The 21,428-nt window shown below is 37.9% G+C and overlaps 1 protein-coding gene across 1 annotated transcript; it reads right to left on the minus strand.

Moving 5' to 3' along the window:
- Nucleotides 1-1,270: 1,270 nt before the first annotated feature.
- Nucleotides 1,271-20,354, minus strand: ccdc178 (coiled-coil domain containing 178). The gene is given in 21 exon segments (XM_084912683.1): nt 1,271-1,858; nt 1,861-1,941; nt 4,220-4,354; nt 8,523-8,672; nt 11,051-11,210; nt 11,384-11,529; nt 11,691-11,804; nt 11,888-12,016; nt 12,152-12,214; nt 12,304-12,487; nt 12,594-12,730; nt 13,420-13,515; nt 13,612-13,765; nt 14,429-14,571; nt 15,470-15,690; nt 15,820-16,023; nt 16,119-16,198; nt 16,288-16,331; nt 16,441-16,577; nt 19,755-19,879; nt 20,192-20,354. Coding segments are annotated over 20 exon segments (2,484 nt in total). The 5' UTR covers nt 19,813-19,879; nt 20,192-20,354; the 3' UTR covers nt 1,271-1,810.
- Nucleotides 20,355-21,428: the final 1,074 nt, after the last annotated feature.

Genomic DNA, 21,428 nt, shown 5'->3' on the forward strand with positions numbered 1-21,428 from the left:
TCAACATGTCTCTTGCAAAATATGCCTTGATACAAAAGTACAAAAAAATCTTCCAAACTAGCTTTGAGGTATCAGAGTATGCAACAGCACAGCGAGGCATGTGCTGTATGTTTTATCCTCATCATACTGAAACAAGCATGTAATGCCCCTCAGCTGTCAAGTACACCCCCCCATTAGTATTTCCACAGTCCATCCTCTTTAGAGTAGCAGCATTAAGGTGTGTGCACTTTGAGGCACGCCCGCAGATAGATGTGATGACATCTAGTTGTGGCTCACTTTCATTTATTTAAGGGATTGATTAGATGCAAGGAGAGCAGATAAATGTGCTGGAGAGGCACCTTCATTTGAGAAATTGCCATATAGTCAGTACAGAATATGAGACGGACTGAACATTTTTCTCCTCAAGATGCTTTTAGGGAGCTAGTGGCGTCGTGGCTTTGCGAGCAGTCGACCAAGTTAGTGTCATGCTGAATGTTTGTTCTATAGTACACAGTTGGCCCAAAAACCTATGTAAAGAAACTTTACCAAATATCTGAAAAAATCTTTTTTTCCCCACATGAGAGATAATGTGTCAGTTTGATTTAAATATATATAATTTTGCTTGTTTTATTTTGTTTTTTTCAAGCCGACTTAGCTTGAGATGTTATGCTTAGTGTTATAACATGATACTGAGACATGTTTCAGCCAGTTATTTGCTAAGGTTGTTGTGTCCATACTGCCCCCTTCTGTCTCCTCTAGTATAGAAGGCATCTGTTGTTATCAACAAAACAACAGCATCTCTATCAACTCAGAAGGAAAGGGTAACATATTTTCCAAGGAGTAGTCTAACAGCATTAACCTTGACGCTACTAAAATTCTAATGAGCATAAACATAATTTGTACAATTTAGATTAATATATAAACATTGTTTGTTTTTTAACTTCTTTTCATTCTCGTGGAAATGATAAATATCTAGGGATTTCGCACTTTTTGCACTTTAGCATTTATACAGAGCAGACTTTGTGTTGTTTACCACTAGTATGACATTGTTTAAACATGATGAAAGAAAAATCAATTTTCTACAAGTACTAAATGTGATTCAGTTAAGATTCCAAATTGAAAACAGTGTTTCCCCAGGGTTCTTTAGAAAGCCAGTGGATAGTGCACACACAACATCCTTTTGTGCACACTATTTACCCCTGGATTGCTCCAGGCTAATGTCTCAATAATTTTCACTCCTTTCTCAGGTCCTTCCCACAAAGGACTTAACTAATGATCCATGGACAAAATGAAGCATTTAAATTTATTCATTAATCATTCATCTCCAGCTCATTGAAAATGCTAAACTTCCACAAAATTAAGATTGAATATTGAAAAGTGATTGAGGGAGACAGCTTTCAGTGAGTGAAGAGAGCAGAAGAGTGTGGGCTGCAATAACAAAAAATAGGTTCTTTGGAGAGACGACGGGCTTCGCATGGGCATGGTCAAGGTGGCCAAGGTGTACTAAGTGCTAGTTAAGGTCATGGGGTTTCACTAGTTGTAATTAGATCTTGGAATCTGGAGAAGCGTAGAATTTCTGTCAACACTGCCTGTAATTATTCTCTTTTCCAATTAATGGTGACATAGATTAATTATCTGATGAGGCAAAGCCAATTGCAATCATTCACCCAGCTAAAATTAGATCAGTCCTGACAGCAGCATGAAAGTCACCTGTTTCATTGTTATGGATTTGCTGCAAGTAAAGAGGGGGGAATAGTGAAGCGTGCTAGGGTAAGTAAGTTGTCTGGTACAGGTGAATGTCCAATTACACTGCTATTTGAACTGAAGGCATCTACTCATTGGATCCAGCGGCATCTGGATTGGCTTGTTTGTTCACCCCGTAGCATCATCAGTGGTAGTAGAGTCATCTGTCAAGGATTGTAGGAAGGCTGAGATAAGTTCGCTTTCCTCTGACATCTCCTCCTGTTGAAATAAGGCACAAACAGAATAAATGAAAACAGGCTAATTAGGAAAATGCTGCTTTTGTAGAAAGGCACCAATAAAGCATCTTCGTTTCATGTGTCTCCTGCGCACACAGTTGACGTGTCTGCAGCTGCGAGAGTAAAGTTACCGTCTTGTTCTTATTTTTCGTCAGGAAGGAGAACAAGAGGCTCCTGGTGAACCGCGTCCAGGTTCAGTGCTCTTCTGTTTTAAAAACCTCAGCATCCAGTTTTTCTATTAAACTGCCTGGCACTGTCAACCAGCTTGGGAATCTGAACCAGCCTAGCCATGCAGAAATTCTCTGACTAACAATTATATCAGAAACAGGATCTTGGATTACTGTCCCCTGGGACTGGGGCAGTGGGCGTCTGCTCCAATCATTACTGGCCATTCAACAAGGCTCTGCACTGCTCTCCGCTGTTAGCCATTGTCAATTATGCCATCCCCAGTGTAAACTCGCAGAACACAAAGCTGAACTGCCAGTTCTGGCAGGAGTGTAACAGGATGACAGCCCGCCACCCCACCCTCCCTACTCCTACAACACCCCCCTCCCCCACCCACTCCTACCCACCCACCCTAGGGTTCCTTGGCCTCCCTTCCCTCAAGCTACTTTTGAACAAACTGCCATTTGGCTTCTTATTCCAGCACTATAACTGAAAGCGTTAACCTGACCTCTCTTATGTTCTGCTCGTGGGGTTAAGTGGACATGATGGATTAGCACAGGCCTCATCAGGATTCAGCCTGGTTTCACTGCAGTTACAACCAATGTCAGTTTTATTGATTCCTTTATTTCTATTAAACTGCCGGTTGATATTGATAAACTTTGACCCTGTCAGAAATACTAATTGTGTTATAGGAATTGTAATCTCATGAGGCATTTAAAGTTGAGCTCAAAAGGGCTTTATTTTGTTTTTTTGTTCCATGTGTACTTTTTGGAGGATAGAGCCTGAGCTGGACTCTTCATCAGGAGCCTGTTTAAAGTGAGTGCTGCCTGCTCTGATGGACCCTGTGCTGAGCTGTGACGGGTGACGGTGTGGTGCGCTTGAATACACCAGCTCTTTTGTCCTTCACACTCTGCAGCTCTCTGATAGCTCCTCCCCCTGTGCCCCACTCCTCCCTGCCTTGAGCTGTGATCTGCTGGGGCCTTTTGAGGCTGGGCCGCTGAGACATGGCTGCTTCCAGTAATGTCTGGACCAGAACCCATCGAAAAGAAAAAAAAAAATATGTCAAGCAGTCAGAGGAGGAGAAACTGAGAAGGAAACCACCTGATAGCACTTTACTAGGTACCCTCCTGGAAAGCCTCCAATCAAAATCAGAGCGTATTTTGCCTGCAGCGTGTCTACTAAATTTGTTGTTGGATCAAATTAAGCGACAAAAACAAAATAAGAATTTTACACAAAAACAACAGCTTGCAACTGCCAAATATGGCTGTCGAGGGATTTAGGATATCCTACTGCCTAAGTAAAAAGGAAGTGAAAAAGTGGAAGTAGTTCATACTATGGTTGCATGCCACCTGGCTCTGCAGTAATACTGGACAGGACATTTCATAAAGATTCATCACTGTCCCTCTGTCCGCTTTGACCTCATCGCACATCACAGCACAGATTAGACACCGATTATCCTCTAATTGAAGATCCTTACTTTTCAACCTTGCAGAATATGCTCCAACTCTTCTGCGAGACAGACAGAAGGTTATACTATTCACAAAAAAAAGCTGTAAGGCATGGACATCTTCCATGTGTTGTAATGAACTCTGAATTAGATGCAAAGTGTAGAAAAAGAAAAAGAAAAAGAAAGAAAAAACAAAAACGGGCTCGAATCTTAATGCAATGTGACAACACATGTATACAGACAAAAAAGAAAGGCAGAGCTAGCCTTAGACACAGGGTCACCCAGAAGGCACCGTAGCACACGCACATCATCCATCACATCAGTCTGTGATCTGATAAGTAAATGTACAGACTGCATTGTAAGAGTGGTGTCTTAAACTCCACTATAGCAGTGACGCACAAAGCCTTGGTGGATGTTTGCCTGGCTGCTCTTGCTTGGCAAAGAAGACACAAGGCAACTGACTAGCCGGATGAGGCTCAAACAATGCCAAGCATAACATGGAGTTACTGTAGTATGCAAAAGAATATGCTGCCATCCGGTAGAATACCTAGACCGGGATGAAAAGTTGAATAAAAGGATTTGCCATTTAAATAAATGGTGACAGTCGGTGCAGTTTTCCAGCCTGTTTTACATGTATATGTACAAATACCTGGGCTGTTTTTATTTTCCAGTCGGTCTCTTGAGAAAGAGTCTGGCACCGGTCCAGTTCAGCCTGGCTGTAGAGGCTGCGTTGTTTGAAGTATTTCACCAAAGCTTTGTGCATCCTCTTCTGCAACAAAGAGAGCTAGGGGGAGAGAAGGCAGAGAAAAGGAATTGGTAAGGCAGGAGAGGAAATTAATGGCAGTGTTCAAGAAGAATGATGGAGGGGAATAGAGAAAGCAGTCAATAGCCCATTCTGCAGTACACGGGCCTGACAGGAATTTCACAGTCTCTTGGTTTCTCTGCCCACTCGTGTGCACTCATCAGAATCCAGTCACATCTGGCTGCCAGGATGGGGGGTTAATTTTCTCTAAATGCTTCAGCAGTTTTGTTCTAGCCGAGGCAAACTCTGTGACTGCAAAGCTGATGAGTAAAATATTTCTACTTCACCCAGTTTAACTTTATACCAATCCCCTCAAGACATATTTTACACATACACACAGAGTCATGAACCCCCCACTGAAACCAGAAATTATTCCTAGTCTCTTGGAAAGACATGCTGCTTGCTTTATTATTTGAACACAGTTTCAAGCAAAGAGGTTTAAATTCTGATAGATGCCATTGCTTTTCTTCCCCCTCCATCTCTCTACTCTTCCTACAAAGCTTATCATTGCTTGGCAATGTGTTCCCCAGTGCATTGAAAACTAAAGCGAATTAGCTCAGTCATCAGCTCCTGAAGAAAAGACAATAACAAGAATGCTCTTTATGGTGTACCCTGTTAAAACCCAGGAGCTGAAAGCCTCTACATAAACAACGCTGTGCTTACATGTACAGTAGATTCAAAAGGATATTGATAACAGAGATGCTGGGACATGCTATAAGATGTTAATTAATCATGTATCTTTTAATATACAACTGCAAATTAGGAATACTTGAATGTCTTTACACTTTTTCATGAGCATTCTAATGTAAATACATTTGACATGACGAAATTTCTGTCTTTAAAAGAAAAACCACCAACTCTAATATTAGATTAATTAAACGAGTCTTCATTAGTCAGTTAATAAATATAATTCACTTTTCATACCACATATGTGCTTTATTTTGTGTTGTGAGACTGACTGTAATTGTTAAAATCTAGAATATTTGTGCATCTGTACTGGTGTTAAAGCAATATGATTATTTAGCTCAGAAAGTTACGTTTATATGCCTAATAATTTCTCCAATTTAGGCTTTAACCTGTCTTGACTGACAATGGTAATAAATTTAATGAATACAGACTCTTTTATTATTGTTATATTATTAATTCAATAATAAAAAAGAAAGAATCAACATTACGCTAAAAGAATGGTGATCATTGTATTGTGATCATATAAAGTAAAATAAAATGGAATAGTAACTTATATTCCACTGCTGACTACTATTAAAGGCAGGTAGTTGTTACCAATTCACTCTATATACAGAAATAAGATTAACACTAAGTGCTTTGTCCAATGAAATATAGTAAAAAGCAGCTTATGAGCTTAATGATGATTATAAACCTGCATTTTACCATGTGACTGTGGAGGGGGGGAAGTCAAAATTACAATATTTTGCACTTTAACTTTCTTTGTTTTAGCTGTTTTTACATGTATGGCTTTGGATGGACAATGTCGTGGGGAATAACTTCATATTAGCGGTAATCTTTTATATTTGTCCGCATATCTCAGTATATTAAGACATGTTCTGCTATGTAGCAGCTGTCCTGAACACCAAGTGAAGATTGTTTTAGGTTTGCCACTTGAACTACTTCAAGTGATGCCTGCTGTCAGTATTATACTGCTAGATCTCAAAATGTTTGGATAGTGGCACAATTTTCACTATTTTGCCCAAATACACCACTGCAGTTGACTAAAAATGACACAATAAAACACAGACTCTAAGCTTTAATTCAAGGTTCAAGTTCTACCTTAAAAGCTGAGAAATGTCCTTTTTTTTTTTTTTAAGCCCATATTTTAAGGGCTTAATGCAATTTAACAAATCAACATAAATACATTTTGGTTTCAATAATTGTTTGGTATGAATTAACTGCTTGAACTCTGACTTTTTTCTTTTCTTTCTTTTTTTTTTTTGCCAGGCTTCCAATTTTTACTTTGTTTTCAGGGAGTGACATGCAGCTCCACAAAGTAGAGGTAAAGTGAGTTACCTTCAGAAGCTGCTGGGCTGCTTTCTTAGTATACTTTGGATCACTGTCTGTCTCTACTGTGAAGCACTGTAAAGCCAGCTCTGCAGTACTTGGCTAAATCTGAGGGGGATTTAGCTCTGTCCACTTTAGAATGAATCCAGATACTTTTAGTTTCAGTGACGTCATCAGTAAACGCTGGTGACCCAGTGCTACTGGAAATCATGCATGCACATATGTCACACTGCCTCCAGTGTGTTTTACAGGTGATATTTTATGACTGGATCACAAACTATCCCAAGCATTCCATTACAATATTCTGGTACAGGTTAATCTTGGTTTCATCTGTCCAGTGAATGTTGCTGCAGAACTGCTCTGGCTTTTATTTATTTATTTTGGCTAAGTATAATATGGCCTTTGTATTCTTGAGGCTGATTAATAGCTTTCACCTTGTGGTGAACAGTCTTTATTTGCCCTTGCCCTTCTCTTTATGGTAGACTTGGATAACTATATAACTACCTCCTGATGAATATTCTTCTGTTGTTTTTCTTCGTTCATTTTTTCCTAAACGGTATTTTCTTTTCCTCAGAATTGACCAAACCGGTTTATCTGGCCAATCTCAGTGTTCTCAGTATCACTGTGATCAATTTATTTTGCAGCCTAAGAGTGGGCTGTTTTACTTGTACTCAGAGACAAAGAGACCTTTGACTACATATTGTTGCTTCACAGGCTACCCAAAACCTTTATCTGCTTAATTTGTGAAGAAATAACAAAATAATATTGCACATCTATTCAATTACTTTAAAAGTACTGAAAGGTGAAGCTTGGTATATAAATTCCTCCATGACAGTTAAAGTAGTATTTATGCTTAGGGTTAGGGTTTGAAGATCTATATTTCAGTGATACCTTAGAGATGAGTTTCACTGTGCCCCTCAGTTAAATTTAATAAAAGAGATTATGGACTCTGAAAAACACAAATTACTGGCATCTCACTCACCTGCACTAATGTACTGATCTCTCAAATGATCCTGACAATGTTAAATGCATTTACCTTGTTGCCTCCAGTTATAAACAAATCAATTAAGAGCACTCACATTGTGTAACATATGTACTAACTGGGACACAATATGCAAGCATTATACAGATAATTGGAAATTTAAAACAGGAAGGAAATGCATTTGAATGTGTCTGTATAAATCAGATTAAATGATTAAATGTGTTAGGCCGACATCTACATTTCAGAAACATTGCTGATTATGAGCTTGTTATACCAAAATAATAAAAAAGAAAAACAACTAAATTTAGCCATAAAACACTACCAGAGAGGCTGCTGTTGTACAAGTGTGGAGTTGAAACAAACAAAAATGGTGAAGGCTGAATCCGGAGTAAAAGAAAATCAGGCTTTGATCATGAGCGTGGAAAATCCTGTCCACAGGATTTTATTTTTGCATGCATTTTTCACTTGATAACATTCATGCAGTTAGATGAGGAATTGCTCAAGTAAAGGTATTAGTCATTTTTGGAACAAATAATATGTATTTTTCATTGCAGGAACAGTGTGGCTTCTCCCTGGTGTTATGCTTGTCATGTGTAATTCTATTCTAGTTAAATAGTGTCAAAATCTATAAAGATTAAACAGTAAAATGCTGCTGAGTTGTCTCCCTCAACTAGTCAGACCTCTAGAGCTATTTTAGCACTGTCTGATCCTGACCCGTGTTTGCTGCTGATCCTTCACCAATTACTGCGGTGAGCAGGGCAAATTTGTAACACGATGATGATAAGATTTTTCACCTCTGGCCACCTTACAAAACTATAATCAGGGAAATGTTGAAGTTATAGTATTTACATGTACCATCAACCTCTTGCTTTACTCCCCTTGCTGGAAAAACTATCATTACATTATGTCACATCCATCATCCTCCTCCACTCGAGTTATCTCATTATTAGACTGCTGCAGTAACCTCCTTACTGGTTGCCAAACTAAAACCTTAAAATGACTGCCTATATGCAAAGAAGTGGTGTCTTGTGCAAAGTAGGATACCACCAAATAAAACATGAAGGAACATAAGGCAAAGGTCTTAGGTCATGAAACAACAGTAACAGAAGGAGGGGAACAGATAGCAAATTCAACTCTAGGTTATATAAAATGTACCTGCGTGTAGTAATGAAAAGATTTATGTGCGCTGTTTTTCTCACTCAGTGCAGACACAGACTCCTGTTTGGCCTCCATGAGAATCTTCCTAAGGTCTTCATACCGGCTTGCCAGCTGTTTGTTTTCCTTTAGCGCAATTTTAAGTGCTTCCTGAAAGAGCATGAGCAAATAAGTTCAGGATCAAATATTAAGTGTTTACAGTAACTATGAAATAGTTCCCCCCAAAATTAGCATACAGTATACTGCAGACCAGTATTATAACTACTGTGACATACCTGCACTACATCGTCAACATTTTGCCATCTAAAACATTGATTCAGATGGAGTGTGTCAGTATTGGATACTTGCCCAATACTAGTTTCTTTGTTTGTTTGTTTTCTTTTCAAAGTAAATTAAGTCTGCATACCTTACTCCAGTGGGAGTCAGGAATTATTTTGATGTAACAACTTAACCACAGATTATAGTGAAACTAACCAATAAAACTTTAGCAGTTACATAGTGGGTTATACTTATACTGACTTATAAGGGTGGTATCAACACCGACACCAATATGGTGTTTCACCTCCAACTGTTGACAGTAATTTACAAAAATGCAAAGTATCGGTAGGGCTAATTCATCAGATTGCTTGTAGGAGAACTGGCAGCATCATTACATATACAAAATAGATACTGAATAATTACACTGATTCTTGTTTAAGAGACTCTCACAGCTCTACAGAAAAAAAGATTATATATAGATATAGTGAAGCAAGATATAATATAGAGCACTTTGAGTGCTGTACAGTAAGCCCCTGCTGACCATTTAGAAGCTGCACCACTGACCTGCTTCGTGTGTGTGTATATAGTACGATAGGCAGTTTGTAATTGTGTTGTTAAATAAGGCGACATAAACAGTGGCCATACAGCGCCGTACGCTTTTCTGGGAAATCAAGCAAATAAATCACAGTGAGGATGCGTCTCTCTGCATGTCCCTTTTTCATTTGAACAATGTTTCCTGAGTACTGGATAAGGGTGTGAATATCTCAACTCTACCTGCAGACATAATGAAGTGTGTCTCTGCAGTAAAACAGAACAGCACTAAAGTGATGAGTTTAACCCAGCAGAAAGAGGGGCTGTAAACATGACAAATGCCTGCTATTGATTTCAGGTTTAATTACTCCATGCAGCACTGACAAAGCCCATCTGATGCTGTTGTGAAGTGTAAATGGAACAAATTACACTTCATTGCCCATAAGAAACTGATAGCGTCGGCAGTTTGCATTGTTTACTTTGTCCTCGACAGACGACAAGCCCTGATCAAATCAAAAAAATAGGTGCCTTCCATGTGTGTGCAGTGTGCTTTGAATAGAGATCACCACAGATTTCTAACCAGTTAACCTATTTCAGCTTGATGTACCCTGCGTGTGCAACAACCACATACTCAAAAACGACCACATATGCTTCCAGCAGCTTTTAGTTATACTAACCTGCATCGGTTTCTGAAGAACAGGGGGGATGGGGTCACATATTTTTAAAAAAATCTTATTTATAAAGGTTTCTATCATTCTGCTTCATGCACTGTGATTTCTGAATGCACACGCGCCCCGTGATGTTTTGCCACTGTACACATTATGCATGTTTCATATTGGTCCCAATGATTAGTGACCAATTTCCTTAGAACCTCAGTCTTGTCTCTGATCTTTTTATTTAGTGAGAAGTATTGTTGTTATATCATCTTATTTTGTCAAGTGAAAAAGACTAAACCCTTTTTTGCATGACTAACTTTTATCTGGCTAATGGGAGTTGTGTCTATGAGGAAGACTTCTAATTCTTAAATTGTCTCACGCCAACAACTTCTTTAAAGTTGCTGCACTTGGATGCATGGCAGCTTAAGCTCCATTGCCTTTTCTTGTTTTGAACTAATGCATTCTTGATCACCGTTTAATGAAACTATATACCACATGGCGATTTCACATTAGATAAGCCATGTGAAACCCCCATCAGCAAAGAGGCTCTGGCTGGGGCTGATAATCCTGCAGATGAAAACCTTACAATAAATAGGGGTTTCTCTTACAAAGGAGTGTTCAAATGCTTGCCATTTTGTGCACAGCAGAGTCACATTTTATTTTCAGACATAAATATAGCAAGGTCCAGATTATATGCTTATTTGATGTAGTGAACTGCGGGCTTACATTCAAACTGCTCTTGAAAATGTTGGCCTACAGGTAACAAAAAAGAACACCGCATCTCACCACGACATGCATCATCAAATTCGTCCAGACAAAAGACTATAACAACAGTGAGTTGTCATTTGCGGAAAAAGCACTTAAACGAGATTGACCGTGGCTTGTAATTTTAATTGCACACAGCTCTTTTCTCTGTATCTTAAGGGAAGTATTGTGACAAGCAATGTGCTGACACTAATCCATAAACAAATAAGCAATGAGATGTTTTCTACAGCTTGTCTCTGATTTCACAGTATTTGACACAAAAGTCATGTATTAACAGAGAGTTATTGAGAAAAACATTTTTCTTTCTTTTTTTTTCACCTTGGTGTCTTCCATTTGCTTTTTTCTTGCTGTAACATGAGCGGTGTGTGTCTGCATGGATCGCTGTGTTCGTTGTTGGCAGTTATTAATATCAAACTGCAAGGTGCTCATAATGAGAGCAGCTGATTTGTTTCTGAACTCCAGCACATCAAAAACACTCCTGGAAGGAGAAATCAAACACATCAAATCACATAAAGCTAAATAATTGCAATGATTATGATTTTTAAAGGTTGCACAATTTTCGAGCATTTAAGTCAAAGTACTAAGGAGGTTTTATATTAGCCTTTTTTCTTCCTTTCCTCACTCTAAGCTATTACACCTAGCACAACTTACTGAAGTTCTGCTATAACTTCTGGGATGTTTTCAGCTATTTTTTCCATTTTATCTGAAGCATCCCGGTATTCCTCACTTTTATTCATAAGGTCACTGATCCTTCCCACAGTGTCATCGTATTTCTGTACAGCAGTGCTGTGTAAATCCTGTAAACAAAGAGGTGCATGAATTTACAAAAGTCTAAACCCTATTTTGTTCAAAGAAAGAGATTGTTTTGATAAATAGCCATGTATAGCTTTGGCCTCAATGAGCTTTACAGAGTAAACCTGACTTAGCAACCTGCTTCATGCACCCTTGTCCTTCTTACCTGAGCAGCTTTCAGATGATCGCATTGGAGGTCTTTCTCATTCTTGAGGTTGATTAATGTCTTCCTGTGTTCACATGAAATCCTTTCCAAATTGTCTATCATTTTTTTAATTTCCTATTTTAAAAAAAGAATAGATAGAAATGTACCTGCTTAAACTTTTGAAATGTTCCTCAACTATTTTAAAGTTATCCTGCTACCTCCATTTTTGTCTCCAGGGCTTTTGTCACTGAGGATGCATCTTCAAATTCTTTCTGAAGTTGCTGATTCATCAGCATTGATTTCCTTTGCTGTTGTTTAAGTTGTTCATCGAGATCTGCACACTGAGTCTGATGGAATAGAAACATGAAAGCCAGAATGTCATCACACTGACCTCAACAGGTGTAAACAACACCAGGAAATGGGAATACACAAAGTCGATCAAACTGACTAAACTTTACATCTGAAACACCTCATAAATATACCTTAAGTTGTTCCAGGGTAGTCCTCTGACCTGTCAGGTCTTTCCTCAGGTTTTCAATGTCTGTCTGTAGAGCACAGAAAGAGCATACAAAGAGGATGTGGTCTCACATTTTACACTGTAACTCATGAGCATTATACATATGTTGCCACTGACCCTGGCCCTCTCTTTCTCTGAGAAGGTTAGCTGCTCTTGTTCTTCGAGCTCAGCCTGAGTGACACTGTGCCGGGATACAACTTGGGTCACTTCTTCCTCGGCCCTTTCCCACTTCTCGTCATTGTTACTGATTTTCTGGAGCATCTGTTTCCTCTCCTCACACATCTGCTTCACTGCTTTCTCGCTAACAAAAATCACCCAGTGAAGTAACGTCACACACACACGAGGACTACTGTACACAGTAATGATATTTATGAAAAGGTGATGCATGTTCTGGCTTTTCAATGTACCTCTCCAAAATTTTTGTCTTGTAGTTTTCCACACTCTGTTCATACTGCATATTTTCTTTACGGAGAGCTGCATAAGTTTTGCGTTTTGATCCCAGTTGTTCTTCTATGCGGGAGACTTCTGCTTCCCCATTCAGTTTCTGTGGATAACATGGAAAGACGAACTTCGTGGACCAGTGTTAACGCAAACTTATTTTATACTCACGGTTTTAAGTGAAATGTTCTTGATATTTGTTTCAATTGCAGAGAAAAAAAGGAGCACACTACTCATTTTTAATGGCAGAGTACAAAGCGACAAAGATTCTGGAAGAGTTTGTCTGAATGTGTTAAAGGAAACTGCTTTTCCTGCTTTTCTACTGGGAATATATAAGACGTATCACTCTGTAACAGTCATTGCTCATTGACTCTGAAGGATAGTTACATTTATGGAAAAACATGCACATAACTTCTATAGGAATGGCTATAAAGGAGCTGGTGGCTTTTTTTAGGTTTGGTGATACTAGCTTATACTGTAAAAAGGAAAATCGTGCACCTTCCTTACTAGCAGAGCCTCAAAAGCTTGGGGAACTCAGAATTTTAACCGATTTCAAACTTCTTAGACTATAAACTTTGCACTGTCCATTTTCGTCCACTTGCACTGATTTCAGTTTTTAGATTCATTTTTTATGCTAGGGTTTGGGGACAACGCAGATAATTCTGTAGCTAACACTGCATACAGTCTTACCAAGTGAGCCATTATGACAAACATAGGTAGCAATAGGGCCTCTTAAATGATGAGAAGATGTGCAGAGTATTGGTGACTTTGTAACATTTTTGTGGTTCTACTTACAGTTTTCGCAATATCTTCTTGCAGGGAAATTAGTTTTTCTTGTAACTTCTTATTCGTATGTATTTCACCCTCAATTTGAACATTTAACTGCGCAATCTATAAAAAAGGTTCAACAAACAACAGGGGGAAAAACATTAATATCATTACTCCTAAGTGCTAATAATTAGTATAAATATGGACTGTGTGACTTACTGTGTCGGTTTCAGTTTTCTCTAGCTCCATCATCTCAGGGATACACTGAGTTATAAGTGCACACTTCTCTTCTGCAAGAGCAATGGTCTTTTCAGCATCCTTTATTTCATCATGTAGACCATCATCCATCATCTTCAACTGATTTAAACTTTCCCTGGAAAAAAAATAAAACACAATTTTGTCTAGGAATATGCCCTCATTCAAAAAATCTGTTATATATGATTCTATATATGTGTATAAGTATTACATAATTATTTTAGTGTATCAGGACATCAATATTATTTTCCCATGAAAAGAATTTATATATGTACAAAACAAAGATGAACCTAGAATAACCACAAGGTTCAAAATATGTTTAGCTATATGACATTAAGGCAAATGAAAAGAATATATCTGGATATGAAAATTTTTTTAAACATGGCTAAAAATTAATGCACGAACAATATGTATGTCGTACCTGAAGAGTTTAAACTCAGTGTAAAGATCTTTTAGCCTCAAACCGAAGGTATTTTTAAAATATTTATATATTATTTATAGTCATTTAAATATTTAGCTGGAAAGTTTGGTATCATCAGCAAATAGCCCTGGGAGAAAACATTTAGGACCAAACAGAACCCTGGGATATCCCATAAAGTATTCTCAACTTCTCAGACAGACGCCCATAATAAACATTAAAAAAAAATAATAAAATCATAGAAAGAGAATTACATTCAATGAAAAAGGTTAAAACTACAAGAATAAAAGTGACTTTGAAATGAAGACTTTTAATTGAAGATCTATTCTAATGTGTTTCTAGTGTGTTTCAGTGGATACTCACAGTTTTTTTGCCAGAGTATTCTTCAGTGCCAGTAGCTCTTGGTCTGCTGATATCTTCTCTTTTTTAGCAGCCAGCTCCATGTTTTTAAACCTATTCTGGGCTAACAGGAGATCATGCTGTATTTTTGAGCGAACGTCATTAGCCTAAAGAAGAGCGTGAGTCATGGGATTAGTATTTTTCAGAAATATGTTTCATGACGAATTTCACACATTTATATACAATAAAAGAAAACATGAAACTGTTATGAAATCATACTGTGAGTCTTTTACCTACAGGATCCACTGCTAAAAGCCTGACTGCACGCTTAGAAGGGCTTTTACATATTGAAACTTTTTGTCATCCAATCATTTCCTTTCTGCATAAAGTAAAAGCACATCTGCACATAAGCACTAGGCTTTAAGCACAGATTAGGTTGAATTTGGTCGCACTGTTAAATTCAATCATAAACTATAGAAAGTGGCAAGTGGAAAATGTAAATGAACACAATTCACTCTTTGAGGATCATGAATATCACTAACAAATTAAAATTTCATTTTATATAGAAAGTGGATAAATACATCAACAAGCATGCAACCCAGAGCATTTCCCTATTTGTGAATTGCAAATAGAAATACAGAAGAACTCACAGGCTACTGAAAGTGAGCTACAAAAGCTAGAATCATGGTGCAACTTTTTAGATTTTACATGAACACCCAGAATATGACAAGTGCTGTTATACTGTAGTAGTCAAAATGAATGAAAAAAACTTTACCCTTCCACACCTGTAAACTACAGTTGCAAACCCAAGTTCCAGTGACTAAACACGATCAATAAAATCACCCAAAATGCAACTCAGTTGTTATTTTTCATTCTGAAGTGTAACATAAAAGCACATTAATCTTGCCTGGATTTTGTACTTTCACATATTTGTGCTGTGTTAACAACACATTTGTAGAATTCTTGGGAAAATAACTCCACGAATCTTAATCTTCTACCAATATTGCATATTGAAAATGTGCAGATGTTTGTTTGAAAGTACAAATAAATCCTATTACAGCCTACCTCCGCTTGTTTAGCGTCGATCTCATTTACGAGGTCTTTCTGGAGGTCGATTTTTTCCTTCACAATTGGAACTTGTTTTTTGGCAAAACTGATGTCCTTGTGTAGGCGCTGATTCAACCCCTCGGTGTGTGACAGTTTCTCTCGGGCTTGGTTAAGTTTCTCTCTTTCCACTTTCAGCTGCCACTTTAATTCAGTGATATCTCTAATGCAAGCCTCGTGTTCTAAAAGTGTAATAGTCAAAAATTAATTAAAAAGCTTACTCAGTGAGTTTAAGAAGAAAAAAAAAATCGGCTACATCACAAGAAGCAGCAAGCAGTTCGATGAGGATGTGACACCTCATGGTCACTGACCTTTCTGCACAACATAAGCATGCTCTTTTTGCCTCCACAGTGAAATACTGTCCACTTTGCTCTCCAAAAACCTCTTCCTTTTTTTCTCTTTAAGCAGGGCTTCCTCTGCATGCTGCCGATCAGCCTCCAGCCGCTCAATCAGATACACAACCTCGCTGAGGACATCATTTATTTTCTTCAGTAGTGGAGATAATGGACAACTTTCTATGGAACAGAAAACTTATATTTCAACTACACAAACAATACAACAATAAATATGTAAAGTCAGATTCCCAAAGCTATCTAATCTACACGTTTACCTCTTGCACAAATTGCAAAGCCTTCAACATACAAATCTGTAGACATCACAGAGTCAGAATCTGAGTCTCTGGATTGAAATCTGACAAAACAAGTTGACCTCATGTCACATTTCATACTTCATTTCATTTCATATTTCATTTCATATTTAAAAATAATGAAATACTTCACCTTAAAGTTTTGCTGTATTTAGCTTGTGATTGGTATCTTCCAGACTGCCACAAAATTAAAGGGAAAATGCATCTTTCAGTTTCTTTTAACACCTATCAGGATATTTGTGTTACAATCTCCCACCTGTTGGACCACTCGATGCCATTATTTTACCTGCTGACACCTGTTTTCCACTGTCATCTTCATCTCTTGGATATGGTAGATAATGCTGTTGACCCATGGTGAAGGACTGTTGAGCAAAGCACAGGTGCGACGTCTACCAGAGCAAACAGCTTGAAGATCTACTTGATCTTGAGACAGATAAAACAGCATACGGTCAGTAAAAGGCCAACCACATCTCCAATCCATACACCATATATTAAATATTAAATAGCTACAACACAGTTTATCTCTTTTTCTTTACGAATAGACTCTGTTTATTTGAAGCAAACACTCGCTCAAATTAATTAATTAATTTTGGAAAAGTAATTAATAAAATTTATTTGGCTGTGAAAGCTGTTGTGTGCTTCTTTACTTGCACTTTGATTCTAGTTTTACAGACTGCAAAATACTGGGAGCATCAGTGAGAGAACAGAGAAGTCCTTTCAGTGTCTCAACACAAACCAAAGGGTGCAAATCTTGGTGGTGAAAGGACGCCATCTGGCTGTCACAAAGCGGTGCAGTTTACGAACCTGCACAAGTATTAAAGAAAGACTTTTGATAAGCTAGTTCAGATGAATAAAGACTAAAGTGATGCTGTTTTTAAAAATTAGCCTGCACACTGCCTCTTAACATACAGCGTTACTACAAATTCATTCCAAACATACAGTAAATTCACTTGACTACACTATATGTAAAAATGTATCCTGGTGTCTGTTACAACGGCACAGTGTAGGCTCGAATGTTTCTGTGACACTGGGACTTAGTTTTAATCAGTGATTAATTAGCAGTCACAGAAAAAAAAGAGTTACACTTTCTAGGAAACATTCATTCATTTTTGGTATACCATGCATAAGCGCAGCTAAGATTGAGTTGTAAATGTTTATATTCTTATTTATATCTTATTTTCTCCTGACTGAGTTCAGTGCATCAGCAGAAGGCATTAGAAGACCAAAGAGTCAGTAAGATACCAAACTTTAACATTATCAAGTTAGTCTAGGATTATATGAAGAGACAATAGACAACAAGATGCCCTAAATTCAAAGAACTGTGGCACCAGTTCAACCCATTTTTAAAACAATATAACTGAAATAAAACAGTGACTGTGATGTCTGCTGCTTTGGTTTTCTGCACAGCCTTTTCCCTTTACTTTTCCTTTACATCTCCACAGAAGTCCAAATTCACTTCCAATTCCAGACTGTCCCAGTTTAGTTCACAATTATTTACTTATTTTTAATCTGAAAAACATTTCAAAGAAATCTTCTTAAATAAAAGTGAAAATTTCTTTTCTTTTTTAAGCCTATTGAATACACTATTCTTTCAGAGTCTGTGAGTATTTGTATTAAATAATCTTGATCTCAGTAAAGGCCAACTGTGTGCAACCTGTGTGTTGTATTAAAGGCAGTCATCCTATTTACTGCACTTTGAAGTGAAAAGTATTCGTTAGCCTTTTTTGAAAGCACGCTCTCTTTACTTTTAAAACCTAAAGCATTTTCTCAGCACAAAACATTTTTCATGACCACAACAACTGATTTACTGCCCAAGGCTCTTTGACTCTGTAATTATGCAACAATGAGCACATGTTATTCAGTCCAACTTTATTTATATAGCGCCAGTTCATAGCAACGGTTGTGTAAAATGGCTTTAGAGCCAATTAGAGTGATCAGATGATCCCCTATCAGCAAGCACTTGGTGACAGGGGGGAGTAAGAACTCGCTTTTAACAGGATGAGATTTCAAGGATAACCATTCTCAGGAAGATGCTGTGACCAGTCAGTGAGTAAAGAGTGGAAAGAGAAGAGGGGAAAAAGGGGAGTACAGTGATGCCATGGACAAAAACTCACAGGGTCCCACTTTTGGGGGAGGAGTTAAAATCTCCACTGGCTGGTCTCATCCATTAGTTTGTATCACTTAGGTCAAGTCTGAGCAGACCAAGACATCTTCTGAGCTCTCCTTGATCTGAGAGAACCTGTTAGATCTTTTCTTCTTAGCCTTTAATTTTTTTTTAATGTTAGTAAAGATCAAACAGGAAAGTAGGGTTGAGAGCAAGGGGGAGTGGTGCAGGGCAGACTTAAACCCAGGCCCCTGCAGGCTTTTAGCATGTGGGTCACCCAGTCAAACAGGTGAGCTATAGCAGACCTTTTCTTGTTAACCTTCGGGGCACACAAGCACCAATGTAGGCTGAAAATCATAGCTGGATTGTGGTTCCAGTCCTTTAGATGTGATAAACAGGTGAAGCCCATATGCAACAACAACTGCCCCCAGGGTTTTTCCTATGTATAAAGAGAAAATTGGCTTCAGTCAGGTTGTATGGTGTAGAGAAGACCCAAAAGCACGATGTAAGACCCAGTGAAAAGGCAAACCTTCAATAGTAATCAAAAATAATGATAATAATAATAATAACAATGAGGAGTGAGGGGAAAAACAATAGAACACAGAGAGCAAATAAACACATTACAAAAACAAGGGTCTAATCAAAACAAGAACCAAAATCTCAATAAATACTAAACAAGAATCCAAAGCACAACAAAGCCAAACCCTGACAGTATTAGCCGTCCACCAGAGGAAATATTTTTTTAATTGGGGTTTAATTTAGTCAAGCATAAAATACATTTTTGTTATTAAAAGCCAAAAACAGCAAGAAAATCCAAAGACGTCTATTAAGTAAGGTAACACGGACACTGACCAACCTTACCTATGCTTCACAGGAGAAAGTGTATGCCCTCGAGGGGTTTGCAAACTCGTCTCAACAACAAAAAGACTGAGACAGTGACATCTGCAACCTTTTCCACGTGACTGAGACCAGTTATCTTATCATGATGCTTCCAGAACAGCTTCTGAGTGAAGTAGCTCAGACTAAGTAAAGAGACTGGGGGAAAAAAGGGAAAAACTAAAAAGAAGACCATCTGCTGCTGAACAGCTGAGATGAATAATATACTCTGAAGTTGGGTAGGAAGGTGCTAAGGCAATATGTCAGTGGTGGGCTGAATTAGCTCTAAATCATACTGGCAGGGTGTATTATAGCCACAGAGGAGGCCCATGTGAGCCTCACTTGCAGTGCCATTTTTGCCAGTGATGTTAGATAGTGACATTTCTTCAACATCATTAAATATCATTACATTTACTCAGCATTTTAATAGCTCTGAGTGGTGCAGATGCTTAAGCACTGCCTGGAAGACTGCCTAACACATAACAAGCCTCTACATTTAAACAAGGTGTTAGCCTAAAAAAAACACATCCACAACGTTATTAATTTAGACTGCTTATTGTAACAGAGAATGTGTAGAGTTAAAGTGGATTTATTGGCAGGTGCATCGCTTCTCTTCTCACCTTGTTGACTTGGTCGTCCTTCCCTGGATGGGAATCTGAGGGGTTCCACGTCCGGCATTGCTGCAACTTCCCCAAAAGGTATTAAAAAGAACACATCGCTGACTCTAAAGCAACTTTTCAGCGCACTGTAAAAGCGGGAGAGACATCAGTTAACCTTCATTGTCTAATCTAAACCTGGATCTTTAGCTCCAAAAAACAAAAAAATATAATTGGTAGCTAAATATTTCTGTTATAATAGATATAATTCCTGTCGTTGAACTTTGGGTCAAAGTTGCGCTAACTGCAAGTTGATACCTTCACTCATCTCCGGATGCCGCTCTTTTAGCTAACGTTAAGTTAACGTTTAATTAACTGAGCTAATGACAAATTAATGAGCTAGGGGAGGTCGTTGTCATGGTACAAAGTGAAAGCGGAAAAATGAATGGCTATCAACTTACTTGTATTAATACGCTTCTGGCTGGCAGCCATCAGAGAACTGTCTTAAACTGTGATACTGCTCTTCTGAATTAAACACCTCGGAGCTGACCAGCAACAAATACAACTTGCCCCTTCTTTAAAGTTTTCTTCGAATGAATCAACTAAAGTTGCTGTCAATCTTCTTCGAAGGTTGCTTAGCAACAAGGGGGCCTGTACGCTCAGGAAGGGCGAGTTACATTCAAGAGCAGCAGCTGTTTAGCTGCACGGGGAGGTCTCCTACGATTCATGTGAAATTAGGTAGTTTTTTTATTTTTTTAAAAACACATTATTTTTCTTAAAGGTGGGATTAATTTAAAATTCAAATTGTATTTTTTATGTTTTTAGACGATTATAGGCACAGAAACCCTACTTCAGTAACCTATTTTCCAAGAATCCCACCGAAAGCGATACTTTTAAACACCACTCAGCAGCCATCTTGGAACGCACTTTGGAGAGTTATTTTGAAATTTCATATAAAATATGTGACCATTAAAACATAAGCCACTGAATTTATAAACTAACAGGCAAATCTGTTTTAAAAGAAACTGTTCAGAGATGATATCAAATCTGATAACGTTTGTTATGCCTGTGAAGCCATGTGGACGTCTGTATGTAATATTGTACTATATAAAAGTAAAACTGAAACGCACTGAATTAGCATCACTGCTGCTATGCTGTTACCATATCATGTCTCTGTTAAAATGTGTTTGGTTATTTTAACGATGAATAAACATTTTAGGACTTTCTAAAACTCTACACTTATGTTCAAAAATGTAATCTTTAACAGTGTAATATTTTATTGTTGTTTTTTTAATCGTTTTTTTTATTATTGTGTGTGTGTGTGTGTGTGTGTGTGGTAATGGCAGGGTAGTGTCTTTATTTAGGTTTTCCTTTTGTTAATATTTTATAATGAGGTTTTCGTTATGATTCACATAAGCTCTGCCCTGAATAGCTCACAATCTTCTTCCATTTACATTTAAAGAAATTTTACATAAAGGCGCATATAAACATTAAAAACTAGAGTGCGACACAATCAGTACAATCAGAACAACTGAAAAGATAAACGCTAAAGTAAACAACAAACAAATGATGAAAAGAGGGCATGTTACAAAAACAGATTAAAAATAATAGTCAAAGGTGTTCTACCTATAGATATATTATTGCACTTCGGTCACCATTAACGCAACTATTTGTCCACTCTTGGTTTTATTAGCTTTG

Source organism: Perissodus microlepis, chromosome 18 (genome assembly GCF_051167445.1).
Source record: "Perissodus microlepis isolate ML-2025 ecotype Zambia chromosome 18, ASM5116744v1, whole genome shotgun sequence".
Classification (NCBI taxonomy): Eukaryota; Metazoa; Chordata; class Actinopteri; order Cichliformes; family Cichlidae; genus Perissodus; species Perissodus microlepis.